We start from the raw sequence: 18336 nt of genomic DNA on the forward strand, positions 1-18336 counted from the left end.
AAGTGCTATTTAATTATCAACCCCAGCCTAAGTTAGGCTTCAAAGTCATTTGACAACAGATGCTAGTGGTCTCCGTCAGAGTTAACTGTGGCATCCGGCAGTACTGAATGAGTACAGAAAGCTATAGCCATCAGTGGATTCAGTGATAACTTATAATATCTCACAACAAATGTCAAATAACAATAGAAAAGAAAATTTCCCATTTTCTCATAGTGTCCATTTCAACAGCCTCTCTCTCTCCCTGTTCCACTTCCAAGCGCTGAGAGACAGAGCAAGGTAGTCGTGAATACTTGGTCAAAGTTCATTTTCAGTTTTTCTGACAAACAATAGTATGAACACAGAGAGGTCCCCCCCCCCCCCCCAACAAGTTTATCCTCATAATTTTATGTCTCAGCTCGGTCCACAGAGCTTTTTTCCAGGATTTGATTTGTCTTGTAATGACATGTAATTGGCTTATTTACAGCCCTGCAGGGTGAGCCTCATTGCCAGAACTACATTGCTCATTTGTGGCTTGGTGTCTGTGCTCATTGCGTTAGTGTAAGAAAAAGTGACAAAGTAAACAGATCCCTGATGCAAAAAAAAAAAAAATGAAAATAATTTCTGATCTCGATTCTAAAAGCGTATTATTTTTCGTTTATATTCACCATCGTCACACTCCTTTCCCTGTTGAAATATATGTCCATACCATGCCACTGCATACACCATTGGTATCATCAGTCACAGTGGTGCTTACAATGATCTGATGCAGGTAATATTGAAGTGGATGGCATGCTGGTTGTGGATGAAAGGGGGACAAGAGTGACGTGGGAAGTTCAGGGTCGTCTTCGGAGCGAACAACCTTATAAATCCCAACCTAGCTATGCCAATAATCTGCAGAATGCTTTCCACCAGGTACTTGGTTGATATCAGTTTTTCATAAAACTGTGGTGACATTTACTTTCCTGTTCACCCTTTTCCCTGCACTGCAACACTGACTGCCATTATTGGCACACTCTGTGTTCCAGCACAAGGTCAAGTGAGCTTCTCCTCCAGAATATATTTCCAGTGCCAGCGAGCTTATCCGTCAGTATGCATGTATACACTTATGAATTAATGTATGGATATTATTGGTGTGTCAAGGCTCCAGGCATGTTAACATGTTTTAGGTATGATATGAGCTGTGTGTGATAAATGTTTGAATGCCATTACTGGTGCAGCAACATGTAAAACTCAGAGAAGCGTGTGGACATGCATGCAAGCCACATCTGGGCTCTTCTGCTTGACTGAGGGTTTGCTGGTGAGTCACGACACAACGCCATATGCGTGTGTCATTGTATAGATTGCACACAATAGCAATGTGCGCATCATTATAGGTGAAATATGTGCTAAAGAAACACATGGTGAACTGTAATTAATGGGTGTACAAAGAAAAGCATGAAAGGTCATGGCAATAATTCTCTCTTTGGGCTAACCTCAGTTCATGTCTCCTTTTTTTCTGATTAAACATTTCAATTATTTCATTGTGTTGTTGTTGTGCCTCTCTGATACTTGGGATGGCAGGACAGTGTGCTCCACAATGGAACCAACATTGAAAACGTGTCTACTTGCTTTCATGGATAGAGCTGAAAAAGTCAAGTGAGGCTGTCAGTGACTGTTATTGTAGTCCTGTCAAGACAAGGCAGAACTTGAGAGTGAAACTAAAAGACTTGCAGTTCAACATAACAGAGAGACGTGTCCAGGAAGGGTGCAAGGAGAACCCAGGCTGAAAAGTACTGCATGGAAACAAGAGGCCTGTTTATTTATCCCCCTCCCTTCCCTCTATTCATTCGTCATTGTGCTACAGGTGGGTCACTACACTACAGTGTTCCTCTGCCTGTATGGAGGGGGTGGCAACACATTGCCGGCTTTCATAGCAGCCTCGGACAAGTATTCCTGGTTTTCGGCCACAGCGGGGCGAATGCGTCCATTCTGCCGGTAGAAGAAGCGCGTGCTGCAGTCCTGCAGGTACTCAGGGTTGTGCAGTGAGGACTTCGGGGGTAGACTGTGCTGCCAGTATTCAGGATTGTCAAAAGTGGCCTTCTTGCCTTTCTTATCAAACATTATGGTGCCGCTGGCGATGCCTGAGTGCAGAGCGTGTCCTGAATGGCCCGGGTGCAGGGTGTGTGATGGATACGATTGGTGGGGGAGGTGGCCAGGGGGAATCACATATCCAGAGGTGGAGACCACGTGGCTTGACGTTGATGGGTTGACCGTCTGCGATATTGATTGAGCAGCAGAGGACCCTGGGCCAGAAATGGACACTGCGCCAGCCAATCCGTTCTTGTCCCCAGGGTTGAGGAAGGTATTCAGGTACAGTGGCTCGTTGATATACTCATCGTCCCCGTGAGTGGACTGGCTCTTGGTGGCAGCAGCAGCTCCAGCCATGTGCAGGGTGTGGCAGCCGGCTCCATCAATCACTGCGTGGGCGTCACCATTCCTACGGCGGGTGACGAAGGGGTTTTCCTCTACTGGGTTGAGATAGTCTGCAAACAAACAAAACAGTCATAAACTATACAACAGTATTCATTTCCGTAACTTTTGGGTTTGCTTATCATATCTCAATGTGCAAAGAAATAAACACAAATTAGTCAATAGTTTGTCAAATGAACCTGAGTTGTTCTTGTCTCTCATGGCAGTCATGTAGCCTTCCTGGTCCTTGTCTCCTTTTACTCCTCGCTCTGCTAAAAGACCGGTGGGATCGGCACTGTAACGCTGTCCACTACTGTCCTCCCCTCCACCTTTAAAAGGAAAAAGACATGATGGATTTTTTTTAAAGAATATGATACTTAATTAAGTGTATCTCCATGAATCATGGACATGGATTTCTCTTGTCATCTAAAACCTTCAATGTTATTCACCATAAACAAGAATAACACATTCATTTCATTCTTGTGTGCTGTTATCTTTGTTCTGTGATTAAACCCTCAGGGCTATTGCTAATGTCAAACGCTTTTTATATTATATTGATTACAGGGTATTATTGACCTGAGATGCACTTCATTATTCATCTGTTGACAGTAGATAGATCACTATCGGTACCTGAATAAACAAACTCATAAACAACTGCCACTATACGAATGGGTATAGTATAATATGTAAAGCTTGTACGGTTACATTTTCAGTTTCATCACCCAATTTATTTTGCAAAGGAGGCATAAATAGGTCCCAAAAAAGCATGTAAACAGGCTCAACACAACTAGAGGCTGAAACTGCTGCTGCTGCTTCTCTGCCTGAGAGGTGTAATATGTGGTTCAGTTTGGCCAGACAGCTGCTCATTACAAGCTTAGCCTTTGCGCTCATCTCCCAAATCCTCTGCTGGTGAGTGATCCATCATCACAGTAAAAAACAGCGAGGGAACAACTGATAGGTTGGGTTAAAGAAGGGCGAGGGCCTGTCGCTCGCTTGAAGGTGGTTTTCATTGATAAGTTATTGCAGCAAATTATGGTTTATATATTATAATTCAAGGATTTGCTTATACCAGTAATCACAGTGTATTGGCTAGGCACTGGGAGTGTGGGGAAAGACTATGTTGTAGGATGCAGGGCCATACAAAAAAGTTTGAAATGAATAAAAATGTACTGAAATTATTAAATAACAATTCATAACTGACAAAAAAATTATAATAGTAAACATCACCATAAGCTAAAAAGGTTATTCAACAACCTAAAATAGTAAAAAAAAAACAGTTTTAATACATCCATTCAATTTAAAATCATTGACCCTGAGAAAACCTATTTGTGGACTGAATTGTCGACAACAAGTCAGCTTTTTCGTATATCAGCTGTTTTGAGATCACACCCACATGACACACAACAAAAGTATTGGTTTTAGGAAAGTGCCATGAGACTCTATGTTAATCCATTAAGAATTCATTGTGCGTTTACGTTGCAAATACATTGCTTATGTAAAGAGGAATATAATTGGGATATGTAAAAATTATGCAGGAGAGTAGATCAGCAAGCTAAGGCAATTATCACAACATTGCTCAGAACTAAGTGTTTTATTGATTACCAAAACATTTCCGAATACAAACTTTAGTCAAATGTCTAAAATAAATCGATTACAACTCTAAAGCTTTCCATCAAATATATGAAAGACATTTCCAACAGCTCAATTAACCTATGTCTTGGTTTTATAAATACTGTTTCTATTTCAATATGGATCAGTTTCAGTCGTTACCTTGTCCAGCAGTGAGCGCTGAGCCCGGCACGAGGTTGCCTGACCTCGGGGAGGCCTGCTTCCTCAGGGTTCCATTGCAGCGAGGGTCGTCCAGGTTACCGCGGCCAAATCCAACACCAATCTGCCCCCCTAACGACTGGTCCTGTGGTAGGAGGCAGACCCCAGAGACAGGAGGAACAGAGACCACTCTGGGGAGGGTGGCCATAATGTCCTCCATGCTGTAGCTGGGGTCGTGGTAGCCATACTGGTTCTGAGAAAACAGAAAGAGGGTTAGAGGATTGGGGACAGGGATGTCACAATAAACAAGAATAGCCATTAACCACGCCAAAGCAAACCCTGAGACAGTGGGGAGTTATTGCAACGTTTGTGTTTTGCTGTTCTTCTATTCATTATCAACGTTCAGCTTATTTGCCAGTAAGTAAATACATGTTGTATTTTCCAGTCTTTGATCTACAACGGTTCTGAGAGCAGGTTATTGAACAATCAAACAAACATACAATGTACTGCAATAAAATAAGCAATTAACACATACCATAGAAGGCATTGTTAATAATAAAACGTGTTTGTGCATAAAGTCCATACAATAGACACATTCTTTGTACCATTGTTGATCTGTAATATTTCAATGTGACAGGCAGGGGAGACAAACAGCAGTGCCAAACAGTGATATGGCAGCATGACTGCCAAGGACAATTTAATTAAAAGGATTTTAATTAAAAGGCTCCATGCAGCAAAGTCTTAAAGTAACCATATCAGCCCTGCCGTGCTGTGTGCATTTGTGTCTAGGCTCATAACAAAAAAGGGGCTCTTTTGTAGAACCTCACTGGGTGCTTTTTCGGATTGATCTTTTATCCCTGGATTCCAGAAAAAGTTAGTTTTTTGTTTCAAATTCCCTTTCTTAGTTTCTTCTGCATGGCCTCTGAGCTCTGAGCAGTCTAAAGAGATCAAAAATCATTTTCTTCCCCTGTGGCACTTATTTTCACTTACATAAATGAAAGACAAAGAGGGGGAAACGTTTGTGGATTACTGGTCGGTGAATGAATAGGCAGATTAAAATCCCATTTCTGATCAAACGTTTCCTCTTAATTTATTCATCAGGTTCCCTTATTATTGATGATTTTTTGGCATCCTGCATGGCACGAGAAAGTGGTGCAACAGGCTCAACAGGGATACAGACCCACATAGCCTTTTATCACAAATTAGAGATGGGTCAGTCACTGATGTGTAGTATGGGTGACTCACAGGATGTCTGCTCCTTGTCTACTGTGGAGGTTGTAAAACCACGACTAACCTTGCCATTAATCGCGACGCACAGTCTTTTTTTACTTATAATTCTTGCAAATTCTGAACTGTAATTGTTAGACATGTGGATGGGTATTAACAAATAATATTGTCTTTCTTTGGCAATAATTGATTTCATTAAACTAATCATCATGATTTATGTGGATTAATGCAACTGTATCAAAAATCATCTAGTATCAGCCTGAATAGAAAAACCCCAAATCGTGGAGGACACATTTACCAGTTTTATGCAAATAAGTAATCTGTCACCCCTTGAAATGCACCAAACAGAGTTGGAGTTGTCTCGCATTGGCATTCGGCAGGCGTTTTATCCTGACACAAACACAGGGGGGGATATTGGAATACAAAATGGCTGAGTTGCCTGGCTGTGTGACTGGTTTTGTGATAGATTTAAGTCCAAAGATAGACGGACACGTTTGAACAGTTGAACAGTTAAATAACTGAGGGAATATTGCTGTAAACCCCAATTTTGAAGAAGACAATTACCATAGTTTCACAATGGAATTAGACCAAGGAAACACACAGAGAAAGAAAGAGGGAGATGAAAGTGAAACTTAGAAAGCTGTGTGAGTTCTGCTTTAAGATTTCAATCGTTTGTGCTTCAACAGGAGAGTCCTGAAGTACATGCTGAGAAAATTCATTTCCACATCACTTTAGGGACCATCTAAATGTTCTGAATCACTACTTTGAGTTTACACCGTCTTCTTTCCATCATGATAGTCACCCTGCTGCCACACTCAAAAGAAAAAGGTAGTCAAAAAGGTAATGTAAAATGACAATATAAGCAACTACATTTAAATGTGTGCTACAAAGTTATATTAAAAGGGACATCTTATGCAAATGTATGGCTACATTTTGGGTAACTAGTAAAACAAATTATTTTCACGACACTAATCCTGAATTAACCCTTTGGGCTGGAACAATACTTTTAAATATCTGTCTCTTTAAGCTCCACTCTGATTGGTCAGTGTTTCCGGGTCTTTCTCCGTAGATTGAGCCTTGTGATACTTTGACAGTATTCTTATAGCTTCTTTACCCGCTTTATAATAAAAACATACATGAAATCTCACTTGTTACAATATGAGACCTAATACAGGGGTTCCATTTTGTCCAAATATTCATACTTCTTTTGGCCAGAATGGATTATACATCAGTAACTTAAGTTTATTCAGTGTTTTTGGAGTTTATTATAAGACGTCGATACCTTGTTAGAGTCCATGTGTGCTCGGGGAGTGTATGCCAGAGGTGGAATGTTGTAGGAGTGCGGCACCAGGTACTCCTCAGCGTCCATCAGGTCCTCCAGCTCCTCCTCGTCCAGGAGGCTCTGGAAGAACTTGCTGTCGTTTGGGCTGGGCAGCTTCATTCGGTCGTCACCCTGAGAAAAGTTGTGTGTAGATGAGTGTCAACTTTGAGGCCCTTTACATCCTGATTTGCATAATATATTTCAAACATTCACCTTAATTGATGTGTAATGTTATTTGATTTCTTCTAATGATGCACTTTGCGTTACTGTGTTTGTCGACTAATTTCAGGCTGGCTCAATCGTTTAAAGTTTTACACACGGGTAGTGAAATAAGTACTTGTAGTAGTGTATTTTCTTACAAAGGAATGAGGAAAGTAAAATGTAATTTGTAATAGAAAATAACATAATCTAAACTCTGTATACATTTATACAAAACAAGCACAGTGGAAAACTGGCCAGTTTTCACTTTGAAGGTAACTACTCTGTATTTTAGACGCATAGAACCGAAAGAATGTCATGATATCCTGATATTTGAGGTAAAGATTGACCTACCTGAATGACCAGGTATCTTTGGGGATCACGAGCCATCCGAGTGAACTCTGCAGCCAGCTCCTTGAACTTGGGCCGACTGTCTGCATCAATCATCCAACCTGAAGAAAGTGTTTATGTTAGTGTCTGAATAATATGATGTTCTAATACATATTGAGATATCTAAACCTGTGAATACCTGATTTTATCTCTTCATTAAGTCTGTACATTTAAATTGGACCTTGTAACCTGCAAAAACAGTATGTTGTTCTCTGAGGTAAACCAAAGCCTCATCTACACCAATCAAGATCCAGTTTTCTCCTGACTGTGAACCGATAGCACTTAAGTGGGAGGAAAGGTGCATGTGTCAGTGTTGATCAGGCGGAGCATTTCTCTATTCTTCACACTTGTCAAAGGTTCTGCCTACGCAGACCATGTCAAATATATATATATATATATATACATCCTTTGAGCCCTTACTAACATACTTTGCATTTGAACTACATGTGAATGTGGCTGCATTGTGAGCTACTAATGAGTTAGAGCGAAACCTGTGTAGAACAGCTCCTTGACCTTTGTAGTTTTTAGACAGTATTCCTTATAATCCCAGCCACTCATTCTTACTGTGTCAAAGTTATGTTACAAGCATGTGATCACACATTAACAAAAATTCAGCCAAGCTATGTATATATATATATATACTATCATAAAACATATAAAGCATTAATAATAAAAAGACAATCTGTCTTCATATCACCTCAGCAGTTTGAAAGTCTTCGCATTTTCTCAGCAAACTTGAAGACAAACCTGATAATATAACTTCCCTCTCCTGAAGGTCTCAAAAGATTTTCAATTTAAACCAATTTTCATTATATAAAACATGGTTATTTGTTCCGTAATGAAAGATTAAAGTACTTTTTTAATGAAGTTGCTTTCTTATTGTAATCACTTTTTCAATCTGAAGATAAATACTGTTTCATCATTAGAATGGCCATATGGAGTAATACTTCCTTCTGCCAATTTCTCTGTGAACAAATTGGTATTATGCCAAAGTAATCATGTGATCTGGCCTTGTGTAGCGCCCGTCTCAGTATCCGGGGAAATGAGAAATAGAGATCGAGAGATTGAGAGATGTGGCTTTACACACAAGTACACACATACAGATACAAGAGATTTCATATCTTAAATATATAACCCTTTATCCAGTCCACTAGAGCTGCAACTAACTACATTTATTCTTTGTATTTATATTTTCTTCAATGAAACAAATCTGAAAAATCAGAAAATACTGTAAAATCATAGTTTGGTCAGCCAAAACCCAAGATATTTAATTTAATATAATATAAAACACAGAAAGGCGGGAAATCTCCATATTTGAGATGCTGAATATTGAGGTGTGTTAGTTCTGCATGTACGGTATTGTGGTGCAAAAGCAAAGGTAGATAACAGGCAGGTGACAGTGACCTCTGCCCGCTGTGTGTGTGTGTGTGTGTGTGTGTGTGTGTGTGTGTGGTGTGTTGTGTTGTGTTGTGTGTGTGTGTGTGTGTGTGTGTGTGTGTGTGTGTGTGTGTGTGTGTGTGTGTGTGTGTGTGTGTGTGTGTGTGTGTGTGTGTGTGTGTGTGTGTGTGTGTGTGTGTGTGTGTGTTTGCCAGGTTGGCGCAGGTTCGGGGTGACACTGAGAGCCAAGGTGACAGTTTGGACCAGAGGCTGCAGCTTGAGACTGCAGGACAAGGCTGGGGCGGTGCTGGCACCAAACCTTCACCCCGGCAACAGTGGCCAGAGGTTACAGCGCCACCTGTGACCCCAGCGCATGACAGCAGTGACCGACCAATGAGGTCATTATGTTGGTGGTGGATTTGAGCTCATACTGTTATTCATCTACTAACATAACCCCTCCTAAAGTCATTTTGAAGGGTCTCTCACTAGTTGTGCTATCAGAGTTGTGTCAGTAGCATTCATAAACTGAAATATAACAGATGGGTGGAATTTTAGAGTGGCGATATGTCAGCTTTTAATAACTTCATCTTTGACACCACCTAGACCCTCTTATACGAAACAGCTGTTGTGGCCTTTCAAAATTCTCTCTATAAAAGCGTAATTATTTTAGCATGCTTTAACTAAAAAAAACAGTTGGCCCTTTCTTCACCTTTACCATTCAATCAGCTTTTTTGCTAGTTTAAACAGTGGATGGAAACAAAAACGGTAAATCATGGGCAATATTCTGCTATTCAAAAGCAATACATATATTTATGAAGCTTATAATGCAAAATATTTGTTGAGACTGTAGGAAACATGTTGACTTAACAATGGTAATATAAGGCTGTGGTTTGTGGTGGTCTTGTATTTGAGTATATTGGTAAAAGTACTGTATATTTTAAGGCATGTCTGGTAATGTGACCCCCCTTTCTACCTACATTTGACCATGACCATGTAGACGTCGATGGTGGAGATAGGTGGCTGAGGAAGACGCTCTCCTTTCTCGAGTAGGTCTGGGATTTCTCTGATGGAAATCCCATCGTATGGCTTCCCTCCAAAGGTCATCACCTCCCAGATGGTCACCCCTAAAACGGAGGGACAAAAAGAAATAGAGATGAAGCAACGTGAATACAAATGGGAAAAAAGACGACAGTTAAGTAACGTAGGGCAGAAAGAGAACATATGTTAAAAGAGAAAAGGACAAGAGGAGAAAGGACAATGTGACAATGAATAAGTACAGAGAAGATTAAGAGTTGAGATGAGGGGTTAGTTAAAAAGAGAAAAATAGAAGATGGACCAGAACAACTAAAACATTTAAATAAAATAAAGAACAAAGAGAAAAAATGTGTAAGACAAAATAAGGAAGCAACAAAACAAAGAATAAAGAAGAGAAGACAAGACAACACAAGTCCACAGAGGACAGAAGATGAGTGGAGGAGAGGAACTCATCACAGTCTTGAAAGTCATCAGTCAATCAGAACTTTCAGAACTCTTCAGCCTTCATCATGTTAGTATTAATGAGTGGTTAGCAGAGTAAATGCACACTATACTGTAAGATGGAAGTCTAATAGCCCCCGGTCATAGAGGACCACTGGGGACATGGACACATTAAACCATACTGATACTTTTAATCAAACAGACATTATTCTCTTTGATACGACCCATCTTGCATATTTGTTTAGAAAATCATTTTTTTCAAATTACTTTAAGAGTCATTGGTCATCTTAAACAGGAAGCTGTTACATGAAAAAGAGCAATAAAAACCTCATAAAACTGGTAGGATAACATTTTTGCTGACAGGCTCATGGCTTCAAAGACCGATTTTTTAATGCTTAAGTACTTCAAAAAGTAGATCATCTTGTTTACATTTCACAGTGCGTGTGATTGCCACATGTTCAGACAGTTACACAGGGATAGCAAGAACTCAACACTCATTTCCTGTTCATCAGCACTGCTATGATGGCAAAACCTTCTACAGCTGCTTTAGTTCTATAAATGACCTGCTTGTCTAGCAAGCAGTCTGGAGTTTATTGTACAATAGCTGCATGCCATATGCCTGGTTAACTTTCTTCAGAATGTACAGCTTTCCTATCTTCTTTTTAACACACACTTTTTGTCTGCCTACATTTGACTATATTGCTTGTGTTTGTTTTTCAGTGGTTTTCTTTGCAGCCAGTGTGCTCTCTGTCTGGACGATTGTTGATCCTGTCACTCAGTGGACCCTCTGGTTGCTAATCTCATTGGAGGCTCTCTGTTCTGACCCCACTGTGGAGAAATGAACTCCACACTGCAGTCAGGACAGCACCGTCACTGCCCATCTTCTGCTTCAGGCTGAAAACCAACCTTTTGAGACTATAGTACACAACAGTTATTACATTGCATCTCCTTTATAAAGAAACTCAGGCAAATCAAGTCTTTTTATTTGTAGAAATCATTTAAAACACAATGAAATCATTTAAAGTAACAATACATTGGTAAATAATATGTAAAGGCTAAATTAAAGTAACCATATATATTTTTTAAAGAATTAGTGGAATTAAAAGGAGTAAGATGGAGGATGTAATTCAAATGTCCAAAATAGAGAAAATGTTTTGTTTTAAAGCAGAATTGAACATGGCATCCACATTTCGTATATAGACATTTGAAAACAGAAGCTAAAGAACACTATTGCTGTAGCTATTTGCAGGACCAATGATGAGGCTTTATGCTTTATTCTTGCTGGATAATTTCTTTGAGTATCTAGCTTTTGACTGCCCTTTAAGGCTTGTTCGTCAGCACTTAACATTATGTTACTAATTTGTTTAGAGGGCATGCACACACAGCAAAGTCTTGCTCCCATAGAGATTGAACACACACATTGAAAGTCACTTTGCATATAGCTATACAAATAGGTCTGTCTTACATATAACATTTTTGAGGCTCTCATGGTTTTCTACATCATCCAGGTACCCAGAAGGAAATGTTTAACGCCTACCGTAACTCCAAACGTCACTCTGATGAGTAAACTTCCTGTAATGGATACACTCCAGGGCCATCCATTTGATGGGCATCTGCCACGTAAAAAAAAGCATGTTAGTTTTTCAATCTCTTGATAAGTAAACCAACTAAATACGTTTTGACAACAAACAATACTTTTAGGTAGAACGAACTGCAAAGAGAAAAAAGTGGAAAATAGTTTGATGAAAGAGAAGACAAACACACACATGCACACAAACTCCAGCTGTATTGGCAGTCTGCAAAGCAGCTTGACTCCATTAGATTAGAAGGCCAATTCTATTGTTTGCAGTGATGGAGGTTGAGGGGAGGGGGGTGTCGAAGGTTAAAGTGTGTCTGTCTTTCTCTCAGTGGAGGGGATAATATTAGAATGCTCAACATTGAGACAAACCGTTACACACAAAAGAATGAGGGATGAAATAGGCTTTCCTGAGAAACAATGGTTTAAAAACTAAATACAAAGGAGGAAAAAAAGGATGAACAAAGATGAAAAGAGGCTGGCAGCTGAAGTACAGAGAGCTCCAAGGACGTATTACGTTAATACCGTTCTGAGATTCGATTCCCCAAAAGTCAATAAAACGGTCCAATAGAGCAGAAATGTGTCTCACTGACTCCACTAAAACTGTCCTTTGTGATCGGCAAAGTTCCTCCCTTAGGATATAAAACCAAATGTAATGTTGATGCCTGTTGCTGTATTTACAACAGTCAATGATATGGTCTAAAATAGTAATTCAATAATATTGTATCTCGTCAAGCCTTTAAAACCAAACAAAACAAACTACAGACAATAAAAAAGATAACAAGGTCATTCATAACAGGCTCAAATGACGATACAGAAATATCAAAGTAGCCTAGAGTAAAGCAGGGTTTGATGATGTGAGCAATGTACTGCTAGACTATTGCTACTTTTCCTGAAACGGAAATCATTCAAAAAGTTAAAGAGAGAATAATGAAATGAAATTCATTTCATAATTGCCTTCTTGCTTAAAGGAAAAGTCAATGCCATTCTGATATCTGTTTATTCAAAAATAAGGAAACAACCAGCAGCTAGCTGTACTCACTGATGAACAGGTTATATCTCTATTGTCCTTTAATCCTTACAAAAAACAAAGTCTGAAATCTGTGATAAAATTATTTTTGCTGTTAAAAAGGTTTTTATTTTCAAATGATTGGCCTTTCTGTAGCCATGTGTCACTGTGAGGTTGCCAACATCCAGATATGTGTTCGTTTCAGACAGTGTGTCATTCGCACGTATTAAACAGCTGGACATTAGTGTTTAGTAGGTCCAAACAGCAATGTACCAACTGTACAGACGTTAGCTTAAAGCTAGCTAGCAACACACTTACCAATACCAAGCCTCGAACATTTTTGCACTCTTTCTTTTTGTTTCCTCAAATGTTTGTATTTTCATGAAGGCAATTTATAGAGCATAGGGATAAGCGTAAAACAAATTTGTGTTGATATTTACTAGCTTTTTTTATCCATTTGACTTTGCATGCAATTGCACCACCTTAATAAATATATTAAAATACTTAAAAAACATTTATCACCTTTCCTCCATCGGCATTATATTCCTTCTCATTAACATCCAGGAGGCGAGCCAGGCCAAAGTCGGTGATTTTGATGTGGTTGGGAGATTTGACCAAGACGTTTCGGGCTGCCAGATCCCTGTGGACCAACCTACGCTCCTCCAGGTACATCATCCCCTGCAACACACACACACAATAAAACACACAGCGATTATTTTCAATCAAAACCATGCACCTCACTGCAGGCATGAGATGAGGCATGCTCATATGAAAGTCTGACGGCTGTTCAACATCACCATCTGTCTTCATCATCATCATCATCATCATGATCATCATCATCGTCACCATCAAGATACAATTAGAATTCATTTAATTATATGTGTCATCATCATTACCACCATATTGTTATTTTTATAGCAATAATTGAAATCAATCAAACAAGAAGACTGTGGAAAAGCCCTCTTTTGCCAAATGTTTGGCAAAGCAATAATAGCAGCATCCATAAGCATCAACCCGGAGGGCAGTTTTTCAATTTCAATTCAAAACCATAGGAGAGAGGCATGTTGTAGTAAAACATTTAATTCAATATATTTATAAAACAAATAAGAGACAACCTCTCTGGTCTTTTACCGGTATATACTTAATTTATCATGATTATCTGCCTCAAACATTGGTCAAGAAATTTTATCTGGCATTACAATGTGCTCAGATGATTATTCGTTTTCAGAGTATAGATCACCCTCAAAATCCACTTTACGTGTCAAAAATGAACTGCAAATTGAGAAAGCAAACACAGTTGCAAAAGAAAGATATATTTGAATGGTTGTTACTGATCTTTTATTGGGAAATGTTTAAACCAAATAAGTAGTTACTTATTAAGAACACATTCTATTTTTCAGCATCAATCACAAGTCTCTGTCCCAGCCTCCAAAAATTAAGATGACCATTATGTCGTCAAGCTACAAAAGAACAGCTCAGTAGTTGTGTAACAGCTTTTGAGTTGCTGCCTCTTGTGCTACATCTAGAGCCTTCACTGCCTACTGTGCATCACAGCGAGAGTGGACCTGAAGAGGAAGAACAATGGGACCTGAAGGAAAAGTAAGAGGAGGGAGCGAGGGGAGGAAAACTTTCAAATTGGCGAAGCAATAATAGAAGCCACTTTGTTTCAAGTGGCGAGAGCACAGAAAAACAAGGCCTTATTTGAAAATATAACAAATTGGATTTAGCTGGAGTGTGCCGGAATGAAAGGAGGAGTGGATGGAGGAGGAGAGGGGACAGGTGGGGTTGAGTGGCGACAGTCTAAGAGGTGAGATTACATCGGTAAGGCTATAATCACAGTGCCTCATTTGGCTCCTTCCCAGGGGAGAACATGTGGTCTCTGCGCACACCTGCACATTACACACAAACCTACACATACCTGCAGACATACAACTCACATGGAGATACACCTGCGTGTGTATGTGTTTATGAGTGTGTATGTGTAGCGGGGGGGGGTTGAAAGAAGTTGAAAAAAGAACAGAAAAAAGATAATCGACTTTAAGCTGGTATGGGTAAAACAAAGGAAATGACAAAGAGAGTTTAGACATAATACATTTCAAATCCTAAATGCATAACAATTCTGTGACACACACACGCAATCACGCAAGTGCCTAGAGTAGACACCAATCCTTTTTAAACAATGCAGAGTTTGTATCTCATTGTAAAACCTACGCCTTTTTGTCCAATCCCCAACAATGAGTCTAACAGTCTGATTGTGTGCTGAATGTTGTGGACTGGCCTCCCTAAGAGAATGAGGTTTAGTCAGGATACGTTCAAGATGTCTGATACTTTCTAGCCTGCTAATCAGTGTGAATTGTCATTTCATTTCACAACATTATTCAACCTGACGTGTATGAGATGCCTGTCTGATTGGATGGATGGGTGGACCAACATTATCATACAGTACGCCACAGACCATTGAATAATTTCACTGACAGCAGGCTAAATTTGGCAGTTTCATCAGATCTTCAGTTCATGCCGGGACATTGATAAGAATCAGAGATGAGCATCAGCGAAGAAGCTTATTAAAGGTGAGGATTTGTTTGTACTTTTCCATCCACTGGATGTCCGTGTATTAGTTTAAAACCAACCAAACAGTTGCATATAGAGCAATGACGTTAATAAATCACATCATGCCAGACCACACAAAGCTCTTAACAAAGAGTGCCACCTGTGATTATGGGATCAGGAAACCTGGTCTCTCTGATAGCGTTATGTATGATGATCATTAACTGCTGTTCATGTTTGCCTGTAGGAATACTATCACATGGCCCCAAGCTCAATAAGCTCTCATGAGCCAAATGTTAGCTCAGCTGTTGCCAACTTGAAAATATGTTAACTCGTACTAAATTTATGAACTCCTGGCAGCTTTATCTAAGTGTCTAATCAAAATATATTTCAACTATAACACAACAATGAGTGGGTGTTCATTGCCAAAACATTAGGTGATAAATATACAGCTAGACTAGTCCGATGTTACTGCTGCTACTGCTACTGAAGAGAGAGGTCTTATCCCATCTTTCTCAATCACAATCTAAATGTAGCAAATATTCACATTTAACTCAGCAAATGACCTTGTCAGCTGACATGGCAATACTTTTTAAGCAGGTCTACATAACCTTATCCAACAGTAACAATGATGTTGGTTATGCTGCAATGAAACCTTTTTCTTGATCTTTAATAAAAGTAGGAGTGATGACGTGTGATTTTCCTTCTCTCTGGTGTTTTATCCAGCACATGTTACTCAGTGTAACATACAAAAAGGGTTAACAAGGATAATGTTCTGGATCTGAGGCATCCTATAGCGGTCATTGCCTAAAGCTTCCAGATCATCAAAGTCTGTGTGTGTGTGCTCGTCATGGTATACACTGCCAGGTTTCTGACAGATTCTTATTTGTACATAAATCGCGCCCGGTAATCTCCTCAATTTTCGAGACAATTAAGCAGAGGAGGGAGAATGGATGGCTTGGCAGCCCGTGAATTTTAATTTGCCAGCACAATGAGATTGAGAGGGGGAGGTGATGGAAGTGTGCAGGGTGGGAAGTGGCTGCAGACGTGCGTGAGAAACAAACTTTTTCCTTTTTCTACTCGGTTGCTCTCATTTACTGCCCTCCCATGTGGATGTGATGAGCACAACTCACTGCTATAAGTTTGTAATTGCAGCAAACCTGGATACGACAGCCAGGGAAATGCCAGTTGTGAAGCTGTATTTACCAGCCAGAAAATCCAAGGGCTTCAGAGAGACTGTGTTATGATCACACCTCCAGACACAAGCTGCTTTCCAATCAGCAGGGATCAGGCCCATGCCCATGCCCTAAACCCTTCACATAAAGATTTTACATACGTAGGAAAGGAAACCAAGAAAACAATCCCAATGCTAGGTAACAATGGTTACCAGTTTATTATAAACACCTTTATACAAGAATGCGCTACGTTTTCACAGTGACATAAACAAGTATCCTTTGTCATGTGTTTGTGCAAGATCGAAGAAACCAAAGTTCACACATTTGTATTTTTGAACTGTATGAGTCAAACGCTATTCAAATGTTCTCTATAAAAGCTTCCATACTGTATAACCTTCAAAAATAACTCCATCAGATAGGCTTCTGCAGTGTGTGTAGATATGCCTGATTTCTGCCGGATTTACTGAACATTTGCAAAAATAATACAAGCAATGTCCTTCTTTAGTACATTGTAGTGAAGGAAATCCCATTTAAAAAAAAGAAATGGAGGTGAAAAGGGCCTACGCAGTGCTACAGGTTTGCAGGCACAATTCTCTCTCACCAATCAGGAGAATTATGGCTCTCCCGGAAGATATTCTAACCTCCCGTCATGGTTATTTATGTTTATTTCAAAGAGTCATGCGAACGAAACCCGAGTGGACAGGAATGTCCTCAAACGGTTTTGTGAAGACAGATTTGGGGGGTTGGTGGTGGCAAAGGGCTGGAGATTAAATCAATAGGAGAAGAGCGAGGGGAGGTGGCGCCCATTTTTCACCGACTGGCACTTCCCACTGTTGTTTATTCTGGCGAGATAGATACACACACACACACACACACCCCGTCGCACACAGAGGAAGCTGTCAACACACACAGGCAGCACACACACAGGAATCTATAATCAAGTGATTCATCCTTATTCAATGTTATTCATGAGGAAACACTTCTAATGAGATTGAACATCCTACAGAGGCTCTATAAACCTCTTGTGTGTTCTCTTTCTTCAGTGAGTGTGCGTGTTAGGTGATCCGCCTCCCGTGTTGGGGTCGGAACGACGATGTGACACGAGAGGAATTCATTCAGAGCTCACAGGATGCCAACACATATAATTAATTACTTTATTACCCTTAAATTGCACTTTTATTATATGCTATTATCCACAATTATTCAGGTGCCACATTATGTTATTGGTTTAATTAGAATTTCCCTCATATCAGACTAAAACACTTTTTGATATTGTTCATATTTGTGTTCATTATTTAAAATCCATTAAGATGAAAACATTTAGCAGCTACCATATTTTTCGAAAATGTAAAGACTTCCTAGCATTTACATATTTTATGGAAGCACATTTGTAATTAAGGCTGGTCTCTAAGCAATATGCAATAATATAACAACCTTAATTAAAAAAGCTCCACTAAATCAAAGTGAAATTAAATTTCATTGGCTTTTTACCTAAAGGATGTCAGTTGTTGTGGGGTACTGTACATCTTCTTTCAAATGCGGGGTACCAGACTATGTGCAAAATCGTAATTTCTGTAAATGAGAGTATTATATTCTGAGCACCGAATAGTCAGCAGCATGAGTGCATGACTCATCCCTGCTGATTATCTCTTTTATAGTTCAGCCTTTTTGGCTCATTTTAACTGTTATTTCAGTATTTCTGGAGGGCAGGGGATGTTTGGTGACTGTCTTTTTGTTTTATCATATTGTGAGTGCAGTTTTATTGGTTCTTAACGGCGCGACAGCATCTGGTTGACGTAGTGAATGTTTAATGTATGGTTTGGATACAAATAGATCCCAGTGGGCA

General features: G+C 39.6%; 1 protein-coding gene across 2 annotated transcripts in view; it reads right to left on the reverse strand.

The window, feature by feature from the left end:
• Positions 1-357: 357 nt before the first annotated feature.
• LOC117485672 (receptor tyrosine-protein kinase erbB-4-like) overlaps positions 358-18336 on the reverse strand; it is a 304065-nt gene continuing 286086 nt past the window's right edge. For both annotated transcript variants that reach the window (XM_034134304.1, XM_034134302.1), the window contains exons 21-28: positions 13291-13446; positions 11721-11796; positions 9685-9831; positions 7295-7392; positions 6704-6874; positions 4198-4447; positions 2628-2756; positions 358-2501 (exon numbers count right to left, since the gene is read on the reverse strand). In XM_034134304.1, the coding sequence (XP_033990195.1) occupies positions 1831-2501; positions 2628-2756; positions 4198-4447; positions 6704-6874; positions 7295-7392; positions 9685-9831; positions 11721-11796; positions 13291-13446 (1698 nt within the window). In that variant the 3' untranslated portion in view covers positions 358-1830. The remainder of the gene's footprint in view (positions 2502-2627; positions 2757-4197; positions 4448-6703; positions 6875-7294; positions 7393-9684; positions 9832-11720; positions 11797-13290; positions 13447-18336) is intronic.

The sequence above is a fragment of the Trematomus bernacchii genome, unplaced genomic scaffold, assembly GCF_902827165.1.
Source record: "Trematomus bernacchii unplaced genomic scaffold, fTreBer1.1, whole genome shotgun sequence".
NCBI lineage: Eukaryota > Metazoa > Chordata > Actinopteri > Perciformes > Nototheniidae > Trematomus > Trematomus bernacchii.